This window comes from Oncorhynchus kisutch, linkage group LG1 (genome assembly GCF_002021735.2).
Source record: "Oncorhynchus kisutch isolate 150728-3 linkage group LG1, Okis_V2, whole genome shotgun sequence".
Lineage (NCBI taxonomy): Eukaryota > Metazoa > Chordata > Actinopteri > Salmoniformes > Salmonidae > Oncorhynchus > Oncorhynchus kisutch.
In genome coordinates this window covers 24,350,037-24,363,726 of record NC_034174.2, presented here as the reverse complement: position 1 = coordinate 24,363,726, position 13,690 = coordinate 24,350,037, and the positions used below count along the sequence as shown (strand labels likewise).

The 13,690-nt window shown below is 49.1% G+C and overlaps 2 protein-coding genes across 3 annotated transcripts in view; one reads left to right on the top strand and one right to left on the bottom strand.

Annotated features, from left to right (window-relative positions):
• Window positions 1-13,690, top strand: part of slc25a26 (solute carrier family 25 member 26) — an 80,044-nt gene that overhangs the window by 61,805 nt on the left and 4,549 nt on the right. Inside the window, exons 9-10 of one of the 2 annotated variants that reach the window (XR_002256183.2) lie at window positions 1,484-1,557; window positions 5,797-6,087. Coding sequence is in view for 1 of the 2 variants with exons in the window: in XM_020491604.2 (XP_020347193.1) it covers window positions 1,484-1,557; window positions 5,797-5,893 (171 nt within the window). In the remaining variant the exon portion in view is untranslated. Of the gene's footprint in view, window positions 1-1,483; window positions 1,558-5,796; window positions 6,132-13,690 lie in introns of those variants that run through there. The other variant, XM_020491604.2, reaches the window with a different exon arrangement.
• Window positions 7,005-13,690, bottom strand: part of LOC109897067 (leucine-rich repeats and immunoglobulin-like domains protein 1) — a 47,159-nt gene continuing 40,473 nt past the window's right edge. Inside the window, exons 13-18 of the mRNA XM_020491592.2 lie at window positions 13,183-13,503; window positions 12,153-12,434; window positions 9,832-10,260; window positions 9,590-9,721; window positions 9,167-9,451; window positions 7,005-8,809 (exon numbers count right to left, since the gene is read on the bottom strand). Coding sequence (XP_020347181.2) covers window positions 8,577-8,809; window positions 9,167-9,451; window positions 9,590-9,721; window positions 9,832-10,260; window positions 12,153-12,434; window positions 13,183-13,503 — 1,682 coding nt within the window. The 3' untranslated portion in view covers window positions 7,005-8,576. The remainder of the gene's footprint in view (window positions 8,810-9,166; window positions 9,452-9,589; window positions 9,722-9,831; window positions 10,261-12,152; window positions 12,435-13,182; window positions 13,504-13,690) is intronic.

Genomic DNA, 13,690 nt, shown 5'->3' with positions numbered 1-13,690 from the left:
TGACTGCAACACTATACACGTCAGCTACTGCAGTGACTGAAATGACTGCAACACTCTATGAAGAGCTGCAGTTAGTTTCAGAGTGGGTGGCAAGGAATAAGTTAGCCCGAAATATTTCTGAAACTAAAAGCACTGTATTTGGAACAAAACACTGACTAAACCCTAAACCTTAACTAAATCTTGCAATAAATAATGTGGAAATTGAGCAAGTTGAGATGATTAAACTGCTTGGAGTAACACTAGATTTTAAACTGTCATGGTCAAAATATATTGATGCAGTAGTAGCAAAGATGGGGAGAAGTCTGTCTATTATAAAGCGATGGTCTGCCTTCTTAACAACACTATCAACAAGGCAGGTCCTACGGGCCCTAGTTTTGTCGCACCTTGACTACTGTTCAGTCCTGTGGTCAGGTGCCACAAAAAAGGACTTAGGAAAATTGCAATTGGCTCAGAACAGGGCTGCACGGCTGGCTCTTGGATGTACACAGAGAGCTAATATTAATCATGTGCATGTCAATCTCTCCTGGCTGAAAGTGGAGGAGAGGTTGTCTTCATCACTACTTTTATTTATGAGAGGTAGAATGCACAGAGCTGTCTGTCTAAACTACTGGCACACAGCTCGGACACCCATTCATACCCCACAAGACATGCCACGAGGTCTCTTCACAGTCCCCAAGTCCAGAACAGACTATGGGAGGCACACAGCGCTACATAGAGCCATGACTATATGGAATTCTATTCCACATCAAGTAACTGACGCAAGCAGTAAAATTAGATTTAAAAAAGAGATTAAAAAACACCTTATGGAACAGCGTGGACTGTGAAGCAACACAAACATTGTCACAGACACATACACACACACACACAAAATAACATACACACTATACATACACATGGATTTAGTACTGTAGATATGTGGTAGTGGTGGAGTAGGGGCCTGAGGGCACACAGTGTGTTGTGAAATCTATGAATGTATTGTAATGTTTTTAAACTTGTATAAACTGCCTTAATTTTGCTGGACCCCAGGAAGAGTAGCTGCTGTTTGGCAGCAGCTAATGGGGATCCATAATAAATACAAATACTGCTGGGCACACAAAAATACACAGGGTGATTTACAGTCCAGGCCGCAGTTATGCTAACCCCGCACCCCACCCTTCACTTCCCCTCCTCTCTTTAATCACCCTCCCATTCCTCTTGCCATGCTAGACCCTCCCCCCTCACGCTTAACTACTTCTCCCACTCTCCCCAATCCTGATCCCACTCCCCCCAATCAAGACCTCTGGCATAAAACTGCAACAGGTGGAGTGTGAGTGGTGGATTGTTATGGATGTCACCTGTGTTGCCACCGATGTCTGTGAGGGGAGAAGTGGGAGGAGGTAGGATGGGAGAGGAAGACTAAACAGGGTGTCTGTCCAAGTGGCAGGAAGTGGAGGAGACTATCCATCTATCGTCACGTCTCTTATTTGTTCTCTCTCTCTCTTAGGCTGGGACTAGTACAGCGAGTGGAAACATCCCACTGGTGCTGTTAGATGTGTGGAAGACTAGGGGCTTGATGGGGTAAGTATGGCCCATCACACGCTGCTGTTCTGGGGGAACCTAAGGACTAGGCTGGGGTAGCCTTCTGTACCTATGTACACATTTCAACAAGTGTCTCTGAATAGGTATCCCCTTCCCCTTTCTATTGTTGAAAGACTGTGTTTTTTAAAATATTAAACCATTTCTCTTAGCCTGTACATTTTTTGGGACTCTGCATTATCTGATTTAAAGTCATACAGTTCTTTGCATAATCAGGTTTGCCTGCTGGTAGGAACACTAGTCAGGGGACATACATTCAACAGAAACCTGAAAAATGAGAATTAAGAGCTTTCCAAGAGACATAACTTTTCTGAATAGTCCTATTGATTAAGACATTAGTAGGGCCAACAGTAAGGTTTATGTGTGGAGCTGAATGTGTGATGTGTTTATGACATCTCCTAATGAAAAGGCCAGGTCAGGAGGGAATGATGGCCTGCCAGCCCTAAACCAAACAGCCCTGTGAATAATAGTCTGGTGTGTATGAGCAGCCATCATTTAGTTAAGATATACAGGCCCTGATGTTAATAGCAGATTTGGTTTGGGGTGGTGCCAAAAACAGTCTCTCAGGCACTATCAGAGATTGTTTGAGTAGGCTGCAGTAATGGAATCTAATCAGAGAGTGCAATTCTGTTGGGAAGAGGTTCGGATTCAACATTAACTGGCTGTTTAATAACCCCGGGGTAGTTTGTTAATCTCACTCCGCTGGGGAAAGAGAAGACCAGGGATGGGGTGGGCTTCAACACACTCGGCTGGGGAGAGAGAAGACCAGGGACGGGGTGGGCTTCAACACACTCGGCTGGGGAGAGAGAAGACCAGGGACGGGGTGGGCTTCAACACACTCGGCTGGGGAGAGAGAAGACCAGGGACGGGGTGGGCTTCAACACACTCGGCTGGGGAGAGAGAAGACCAGGGACGGGGTGGGTTTCAACACACTCGGCTGGGGAGAGAGAAGACCAGGGACGGGGTGGGCTTCAACACACTCGGTTGGGGAGAGAGAAGACCAGGGACGGGGTGGGCTTCAACACACTCGGCTGGGGAGAGAGAAGACCAGGGACGGGGTGGGCTTCAACACACTCCGCTGGGGAGAGAGAAGACCAGGGACGGGGTGGGCTTCAACACACTCCGCTGGGGAGAGAGAAGACCAGGGACGGGATGGGATTCAACACACTCCGCTGGGGAGAGAGAAGACCAGGGACGGGGTGGGCTTCAACACACTCCGCTGGGGAGAGAGAAGACCAGGTACGGGGTGGGCTTCAACACACTCCGCTGGGGAGAGAGAAGACCAGGGACGGGGTGGGCTTCAACACACTCCGCTGGGGAGAGAGAAGACCAGGGAGGGGATGGGATTCAACACACTCCGCTGGGGAGAGAGAAGACCAGGGACGGGGTGGGCTTGTTATTGAATGGCTCTTCTTATGCTCATGAAGCCGTCATACAGAGGGATCCCTTGTAGTAAAGTCTCTACCCTAAGCCTCCCAGCTGCCTCGACAAGCCGCCCCTAATTGAAAGAGTATTCTTTGATGTTCCCCGTCTTCTTCGATATTTTGTCTCTCTTTTTCTGGTCTTTTTTTCCTTCTCTTCTCTAACTCTTGGTTTACTGATAAGATAGCTGCAGAGGGAGGTTTTCTGTACAGCTGAAGGAGCAAGCATAATAAACCGTACAACGTGGAGTTCCCCAAATGCCTTCCACTGATAGTGATACACACAGTCTCTCTGGGACAACCAGAGGAAGGAAAAGCCGTGTCGTGATTCCATAGGGAAAGGACTTGGCAGTTACGCCGGGACTGGGGCTTTAAAGCTTGAATTATGGTAATAGGCCCAATTGCAGTCTAGTGAAGCAATAAAGTGCTTCCATCTGTTTGCTGTGCCCCAGAGCCCTGCCGAGCCCTGCCGAGCCCTGCCGAGCCCTGCCTGCCTGCCTTTCAACTGGGTTAGACCAACGTTACACACCTCCTCACCACACTAACCAAAACACATGGACAGCCAGGACCTTCCCACACCAACCAGAATGAAGCTGAAACACGCCAAAACAATGTAAACCTGAGTTCACCAAGTCCACTCCACTTCGCATGACCTAAACCTACTGCTCAGACTTTGAACCCAACTGTCTGCTCCAGGGTTGGGGTCAATTCTGAATTGAATTGCAAATTGCATTTGAATTCCAATTCAATTCTTGAATTTTAATTGATTTTGAATTGGCCACAACCCACAGGTGAAGAATTTAAATAGAATGTGAATTAAAGGAAGTAGAATTTAATTTAAGGAAATTAAGCAGATGATTAATGAGAAGAAAAGTGCTCCTGATCAAAAGGAGGTAAAGACATGTGGTGTATCTAAGACCACTGGTTCTCAACATGATTAAGACCAAAGCCTGTGATGAGCAGCTCTCTCTCTCCTGCTGAGGACTCGGGGTATTTTAGGCTGTGCGGTTAGGAGGCTGTGAGGTGATTGGCCGGTGTTCAGGGCCTGACTGATCTGTGTGGCTGGCGGGCTGCTGATGTCAGTGAGTCAGCGAGCCCCAGAGGTTTATGGGAGAAGTTCAGCCATCTTGTTCCACAGGTGGGGCTTCTCCCAGACAAGGAAGTGACACACTGTTGTGAGCCAGAACACGTGGAGGTGGTCTGGAGAATTTAGAATCTTAGAACACTTTAAGAACTGTGCTGACCCATTGCCAAATCAATCTTTCACATGGGCAGATACTGAAAATGGGACATTATTTTCTGTCTATTGCTTTCCTTGGCTTGTTGTTAGAAACAACATTGGCTTCAGTCAGGCACTGGCAGCCTACCACATGAGCATTTCGAAAAGTACTGTATTTTGATATATAACGCGTGTGATGGAAAAGGTTGAGATTCACACACAGTGGGTGTTAACTTCTATTTCTGTCGAAGGTGATAACTCTGCAAAGAGCAAAGTGAAGGGCAGGATGACAAGCTTTGAGAAATGTCCCCTTGCTCATTTGTTCCAGCTTAAGCATTTACACACCCACACACACACACACGAGCGCAGCCTCTCCAAAACACCCGATCCGACTAGGAGCATTCCTAAACGTGCAGTTCTGTAAATGGCTGGGATAGTTGAGAGATCCCTGACGTGCTTGGCACCTTGTACAGATTTGCAGTTGACAAAATTGATGTATTAGCGGTTAGACCATTTGTGACCCCATTTCTAAATGGAGGGCCATAAAACCTCAGCACAGCCCCCACAGGTGTCCCAAGGCCTCTAGGGTCTGTTGTGTTACGTAGGTCAGCCCTGGAGCATCCAAGGCACTGAGAGCAGTTCGAGCTGCTGGCCAGAGCAGAGGCAGGGTAGACAGATCGACGAACCGACTGAGGAGTGTAGGGGCGTAGTGGCAGAGTGGGGGTTCTCAGTAAGCAACAAAACACTCCAATGGATAGGACCCATTATATTTCCAGTCTGGGGAGAGGGGAGAGGGGAGAGTAAATGCTATAGTGTGTGTACAAGAGAATGGAGAAGAGAGAGGGAGAAAAAGAGAGCGAGGAATGACTGGGCTGATCCGGGGTGTGTGAGAGCTGAGCCAGTTGAGGCTGTTGCTGGACGGCCGCACGAATGGACAGCAGAGGGGTGTGTGTGGATGTCATCTGGCCATCAGTCAGGCAGACAGATCAAGCTCCAGGGAGGCCCATCAGGGGGTTCAGCAGTAATCCACAAAACAGCTGTGTGGAAAAGGGCCTTGGGAGACAGGCGTACTCTCATGGCCTGTCACCATCCCCTGACCTCCACAACATCAACAGTCTGGAGAGTCCCCTAACTTCTAAAACTTTCTTTGAAACAACTTTCTACTCCCCTAGCTTCTAAAACAGCCAATCCACTCCCCTGTCTTTCTAAATGGACTGAAAAACATCCTCCCCAGTCTCCTGTCTTCAATAACTGACTCTAAAACATCCTCTCTAGTCCCTTGTCTTCTAAAACTCACTCTAAATCATCCTCCCCAGTCTCCTGTCTTTTAAATTTGCCTTCAGAACAGCCTCTCCAGTCTCCTAGCTTCTAAAACTGACTCAGAAACAGCTTTTCTGTTCCTTAGCTTCTGAAACTGACTCTAGATCATCTTAATAAGCCCCTGTTTCCTAAAATAGCATGAAATCCCTCTCAGAACATACATCTTAGCAGAAACAGGAAACGGAACAGGACCTAGTCAAATAAAACAAGTAACATGTTACTCTTGCATAATACCTGATGCAATTTTGTCTGTCTTTTCAGTCTGTTTTCTGGCACTATACCTCGAGTCACGTCCATCAGTCTGGGAGGTTTTATCTTCCTGGGTGCTTATGAGAAGGTCCGACGCACCCTGCTATAAAGACCCTGGCATGGGGATGAAGGCAGGTGCGCTGTGCTGACCCAGCCTGAACTGGCCCCGAGGGACACCTGGTGTGAGTCATCCCTGATCGCATTACCCAGAGGTCTGCGTTCCTGCTCATCAGCGCGCTGCAGATTGAGTTTAACAGCAAGGATCGCATATCTCTGAGCCGAGTCTCTTCACTGTATGACCATGTGAGTGGAAACGGTATTAAAAGCCATATTTTTATACAATGTCACCACTTTCTCCAGTTCATTGTCTGAAGCTGGGTAGTTAAATGGTGGAATAATCACCTCACAGTAGTTTGTCCGTCCAAGGTTACTGCTCTCCGTTATTCAGTATGGAACCACGGTGAACAAAACCACCTGCAGCAAAGAGCCACCAGAAAGCCTATTAGAGAAGAAGCATCATGAGCTCATCCACCTGTCATCTCAGTGCTAGATGGGACCGGAGACCTAGGGCCTGTGTTTCTGCTGGATTAAACACTCATTTACTACAGGATTTGTCACAACTGTCGCCACATTAATGCAGATGGATGGACAATGTACTTTAGCCAACTTCCATCGAAGGGATAGTATTAAAACATGTACAATTTAATGGACCGGTTTTTCCTAGTATTAAAAACAGGACATCCTGAATAGATTAACCTTTTACTCTAATGCATTGGTGAACATCGAGTGTTCAAGCAAGCATCAAAATGTTTCTCGGAATATAAAATTGCTTTTCCAGAAACACTTGTCAATAACTCCCATTGTGTCCTTCAGATGTCGGTTGAGGGGGAAGGTAAAGACCATTAAAGCCTGGGAGAGCAATGTTACACAGGTGGGTTTACCAGAGGGCTAAGTCCTGTCCTGGAGGCTGTCAGATAACTGACATACATCCGGAATGTACATTCTGTCCAGCCACTGTCCCTCATTCAATATGGATTTAGACATTCGCCAAGCCTATAACTTACAATTAAAACCTGGCTTTAGAGATGAACCTCCAATGTATTTGCATAGAGAAAGAAGCAACATGAATGAGTTTGATACCTTTGACAAACCTGCTAATTCAAGTAGTCTATATCATTTTGCTTTGCCTGGCCCCCTTATAAATTTGAGACGACATTGGCAAGGAAAAACACTCCACAAAATGTGATTTTATTAGACACTTTAATGTTTAAACTTTGACATTGGTACATTGGATTCAGTTGACTGAAATAAATGACTGCATGTCACCCCCGTGGGATGATATGACAACTGACTGACCATCTAGAATTCCTGTTCTCTAAAGAATATGCTAAAATGTCAAACAATTTGAGCCTTTGATACCGCAAATAGCAAGTGTTTACAGAAAAAAATACAGCATACATTGGAAAATGTAATTCTGTTTAATCTGACATTCAGGTTATCCAGGCCTAAAGATGGGGCATTTTTCCTCGGTTTGGCAAGAGTACATTTCACAACTTTCCCAGCAGTAAGCAGTTTTATAAAATGAAGAGATTGTTTGTACCAGTCAAAAGTTCCTGAATGATTAAACAGGTTGTACTAGTACCATAATGATGACGATGATGAGGATGTGTGGTGCTATGACAAAGGCTAAATACTGGCCATTCCCTGTGTGGACAGTGTGACAACAGTCTCAAAATGCCTCCTGGTCAATTCCTCATTCCCTTTACAGCATGGCAGGTTCATGTTATAGCTGAACATATTGGGATGGGGTGGGGGACTAATGATTTTAAAAGTTGGACCAACATTCATGACAAATGTGAATTCAAAAGGATCTGGGCCTTTAGTTGGACAAAAGAAAAATGAAAATAAATGGGAGCTGAGGCACCGTGGAGGACGTAGTCCCTAAACCAAAGACAACTGAAGTGCAGTGGTGGTCAGTACTTTGACATTCCATCGCTATGTCAGAAATGTGACACGTTTCCTGACTAAGAATTCTTACATTCATATTAGGTATGAGTAGTACAAAAGTGCTTAAACATCCAAAACCTCATTTCATATCCCAAACCCCCCTTGTTCCATGTTGTACCCAAATCAAAGCCCTTCCTTCATAAAATACCAGTAAATATGAGTTATGGTTTAAGGCCATGATGGGCAGCGTTTGCATTTGTCAAACAACATTCCAAGTGCAATAAAGTGTTCCATGGTATGACAAAGTGTACCGATAGCTCTCACATCTCTGCTATATTAAGAGTCCGGTTAGTGGTTTCTTTGATCATGCAATAAGGCACGGCAGTTGAAGCAGGTAGGTAGAGGCTGACAAGGCTTGTTAAAGACAACAAAAAATACCATCACTCCGTTCCTTATCATGCACAGAATCATTTCAAAAACTCTTTGTAAAAGTTATATAATATACATGAAAACTCTTATGTACAGTCAATTGTCCAATGGTATAGCTCTCTCGCTTTCACACATTACTCTAGAATATTACCTACATTTGCATGCTTCAAATGCAAGTCACATTTAGGAGCTAGGATTGGTTGGCACCTCCCAGGAGAAGGTTTTCAGTATGTACATCTGATCCGCTCAGACGGGACACCACCCACACAAGCGCCGCCTTAAACTCCAGACGCCCCTCCCTGCTCCTGCCTCGTTAGTCCAAACAGGGGACAGGATCAGATCTTGGCCTCTCTGTTTGAGGTAGCAGTTCCCAGTGCAAAGAACAAGTCAACTCATGGCTAGTGAGTCTGGTAGTGTCATGGTGGGGAGAGCCTGCTAGTCACTGGCTCTCCTGGGGGGGGTGCATGGCTCTGGAAGGCTCTGGGAGTATGTCCATTAGAGAGGAGAGTCTGTCTGAGCTCTGGCTCACAGTCTGTGTCCAGTGTGTATTGGCTTGTTACGGGGCAGAGTTTCACCGGCTTGTGGAAGGCCTCCTCTTGGGAAAGGGAGCACACTAACGTCATCTGTCCCGTCCTGTTCACGGAGGTATCTGGGAGGGAACACCGAGAGAGAAGAGAACACACAATCAAGACCCCTATCTGTGCAGAGCTCAAGGCTATGGATTGCATCAATATGGCTAATTTGACATTATGAAGCAAGGATCGGATTCTGACCCCTAATTCCTCCCAGACCGTTCCTTGCCAAAATGTACAGCATCCCAGGACAAGACCCGACCTGCTCCCCTGTGAGTCAGGCAGTGACGGGAACTCAATGCGGCTTTTCATCAAATTCCCTTCACTGTGATTTGTCATGGCAGGCTGATCTACACAGCTAAGGGCTCCATCCATAACATTTCTACCATTCCTCATCCTGTCCTCAACAGTGTGGAATAGAAAGAGCACTCTACCTGTTCTGTCGTTGTGGTTTCTCTGTGATGACAATACATTGTGGTTGCTGGGAAACGCAGGTGGCTGGGCGTCCCTTCTAACTCCATTGGAGGTCCCGTTGCAGAGGGAGGCGGTGTAGGGTCCTGTGTCCCCCCCTAAAGGTACGCTGTAGTCCATGTGGTGGAGGTGTTGTTGGTACTCCAGGCCTACAGGTCCCAGTCCCTGGGGAAGGTAGTCTGTGTCTGACTTGGAGTAGCTATTCCCATTCTCCATACACTCTGTACACACTACAGCCTCACCGTAACCTAGACCAGACAAGAGAGAACGGCATTATTACCACGCCCACCCTTTTCCACAGTTAGAGGCGATGTAAAGAAAACATTCACTGATCAGTCATGGGTGAGTATTGGAAGTTCATATGGAAATCAAACTGAACACACTACCTGTGTTGTCTGTGTGCGTGTTGGGCAGAGGTCCACCACCAGCCTCCACACGGACACACACATCCTGGCGCTCCGAGAGGGTCCCCTGGGAGGACAGGTAGCTGGGGACGTCTGGGGGCACATTGGTCTCATCTGGGAGGGGAGAGAAACCATCACCATCAGCACAAACTACGGTCACCAACGCAACACATGGATAGTGACGAGTCCCTGTGACGAGTAGAACTACATGAGCGCCCTCTCACCCGTGTTGGTGACGCTGCACTCCTCGCTCTTCTTGCGCGTCTGGTAGATGATGCACACCCACACCAGAGAGGTCACCACGATGCTAGTCACCACAGCGATGACGATGATGCCCACCGTGGCGGTGCTGGGGCCGGGCGTAGCGGCGCAGGCGGAGTGACGGACACTCAGCTGGCTGTGGGCACGCTCCGTGCCCAGCCTGTTGGACATGACGCACGTGTACCTCCCAGCGTCCTCTACAGCGGCGCTGCCGATGACCAGCAGCTGGTTGCCGGGGGTGAAGTGGTGTCGGTCGGAGGGGCGGAAGGGCTGGTCGTTCCTCAGCCAGGTGATTTTGGGTAGGGGACTGCCTAGCGCCTTACACTGCAGGACTACAGTCTCCCCCACCACCACACTACGGTCCTCCAGCTCCTGGGCCAGGTGAGGTGTCTCTGTAGACAGGAGGGGTCACAGGTCAAAGTGTAGTCATCCCACCAGAGCAGACTGGTCAATCCCAACTCTACTCAACACTTCATATCAAACTACACAATGACAACGGGTGATGGTCCATTATGCTTTGTTCAACACAGAGTGATATAGAACATCATGATCTCACTCGATCTACTCCACCTCTTCAGACTGGGCCTCAGCTCTGACTTTTCTTTCTACATGCATGACTAAACATTACAAAGCCACTCCTGAGGGCTGTTGCTACCTCGTGTCCCTGGGAGGAGTTGTTCTGGACTAAAAGCACTACATAAGGTAGAGTAGACCAAGCCCTTACACATCCGCAGTACTTGACAATACGTGATCTCATCAAATTCACATAGCTGTAGACCAAGCCCTTACATGTCCAATAGAAGCCCCTCTAGAAGAATGGAGGCCTGCAGTCTCCATCCCACCCTGAGGAGGGGTGAGAACGGTTAACAAAAACCCCTCTGTGAAGTCCCTCTATCCTACCCTCCCCCATCTGACCCCTACCCTGACCTCTGACTTCGAGGAAGGCCACAGCTGCCAGAAGCATTTCATTCTAGGACCAAGGCTCACCAGTTCACAGCTGGCTTTAGAGCAGTTTACTAAGTGTTCATTTTTAGACTTAGTGTCTATATTATGGTCATGTGAAGGTAAGCCATGAATCCTCAAACATTGAGGGCTGTGTGTTATTTAGGTGGCATTATGTAGGAAGTGTTATGTAGGAAGTATGCAGGAATGCTAACTGGCCAGATGAATGTGATGTATGTACAAGGCAGGGGAGACTCACACCCCCACTAGCTCTGACTTTACTGATGGGCGTGGGGCGAGGCTGCCGGTGGGCGTGGGGAGAGGCTGCCGGTGGGCGTGGGGAGAGGCTGCCGGTGGGCGTGGGGCGAGGCTGCCAGTGGGCGAGACTGCCGGTGGGCGTGGGGCGAGGCTGCCGGTGGGCGTGGGGAGAGGCTGCCGGTGGGCGTGGGGAGAGGCTGCCGGTGGGCGTGGGGAGAGGCTGCCGGTGGGCGTGGGAATAGGCTGCCGGTGGGCGTGGGAATAGGCTGCCGGTGGGCGTGGGGCGAGGCTGCCGGTGGGCGTGGGGCGAGGCTGCCGGTGGGCGTGGGGCGAGGCTGCCGGTGGGCGTGGGAATAGGCTGCCGGTGGGAATAGGCTGCCGGTGGGAATAGGCTGCCGGTGGGAATAGGCTGCCGGTGGGAATAGGCTGCCGGTGGGAATAGGGTGCCGGTGGGAATAGGCTGCCGGTGGGCGTGGGGAGAGGCTGCCGGTGGGCGTGGGGAGAGGCTGCCGGTGGGCGTGGGGAGAGGCTGCCGGTGGGCGTGGGGAGAGGCTGCCGGTGGGCGTGGGGAGAGGCTGCCGGTGGGCGTGGGGAGGGGCTGCCGGTGGGCGTGGGGAGAGGCTGCCGGTGGGCGTGGGGAGAGGCTGCCGGTGGGCGTGGGGAGAGGCTGCCGGTGGGCGTGGGGAGAGGCTGCCGGTGGGCGTGGGGAGAGGCTGCCAGTAGTAATAGGGGGGAAAAATCTATAGTTACATATCACAATATTATTTTGATACTTTGACTACAAGTATATATTTTTTTTCTTGCTAGGTAGCATTAGTCAACTGTACCTGTGCCAAAAATACAGGATCCTGTTCTCCATCTTTTTAAAATAGTGAGCCAACATGTTTTCAGCACTTTTATTTCCATGACTAATCAACACTCATTTTCTCATGCCCTCTCTGCAGCAGAGAGCAATTTGTTTGGAACGTCATATAGAATCGTGAGAATCGCAATACATATGGTATCGGCACCTAAGTATGGTGATAATGTCGTATTGTGAGGTCCCTGGCATTTCTCAGCCCCAGTGACCAGCAGTCAGTCTTACCCAGCACGGTGAGGGTGGCGTTGGCAGACACGGTGCCCGCTGTGTTTTTGGCGGTGCAGCTGTACACGCCCATGTCCTCCGGCTTGACGTCCATGATGAAGAACACGTCATCATCCGGCATCACATGCATCCGCCGCTCGCGGGCCGCCGGGAAGTCCGTGCCCCCATCCTTCTGCCAGGCAATCTGGGGGGTGGGATGCCCCTCAGCAGCACACTCAAGCTTGGCAGTGGTGCCCGTACGGATGGTGTTGTCTCCAGGGGTCTTCACAAACGTAGGCAAGACTGTGGGAAAGGAAGATATGACACACTGGGTTAGCCACAACAGAGAAGTACAGAGGTTAACACAAGAGTCTCTGTTTTAGGGAGAGGGTTTGATTTGGGTGGGCAGGGCAGCCAATCACTCAGCATCTGTTGGCCAAACTGACAGGGCGTGTAATAGATGGGCACTGTCAGCTCCACGACGCGCCTAAATCAATTTGTTCCAAATTCCACCAGAGACTCGCACACACAGAGACATGCAGAGAGAGACTCACACATACAGAGACATGCAGAGAGAGACTCATACATACAGAGACATGCAGAGAGAGAGACATGCAGACACACACGTAGAGAGACTCACACACACACACGTAGAGAGACTCACACACAGAGACATGCAGAGAGAGAGACACACACACACAGAGACATGCAGAGAGAGAGACACACACACACAGAGAGACATACAGAGAGAGAGACACACACACACAGAGAGACATACAGAGAGACTCACACAGACATGCAGAGAGACATACAGAGAGACATACAGAGAGACTCACACAGACATGCAGAGAGACTCACACACACAGAGACATGCAGAGAGACAAAGAGACTTTGCTCAAGCTAAGAATTACCACTAGAATAACACTTGAGTTTAACTGGGCAAAATATCTACTGAATCAGCATATTACAGAGAGAAAAGGATCTCACCACATGCAAACACACACACTCTCATACTGGGAGACCCTTAACCCTTTAGGACCTGGCGGCGTACCGTTGACAGTGAGGCGGGCCTGGGTAGAGTAGGAAGAGCCAAAGTGGTTGGTGATGATACACTGGTATCGGCCCTCGTGGGTGAAGGTCACATGACGCAGGTGCAAAATGGTGGTGTACTCCATCACCCCCCCGTGGTGAGCGCGCAGGTGGGCGAGGTTCTCCACCTCTGCATGGCGGAGCAGCTCCTGGTCTTTGCGCCAGGCGAAGGTCATAGGTGAGCTGCTGCTGCTGGCCACCGTGCACGTGAAGCGCACGTCACTACCCAGAACCGTCACTGTGGTCTCTGGCTGCACCGTGATCTGGGGCTTAGGCAGGTCATCTACAGGAAGAGAGATGGAGGGACGACAATAAACCTACATAAGCATTATTCTTTGTAACCAAATGTTTTCTCAGTGACAGAAGATATGTATACTAAACAAACAAACAAACAAGGAAGGATTAGCACATCACAGATCAAACAGACAGTGAACCTACAGTGCCTTGCGAAAGTATTCGGCCCCCTTGAA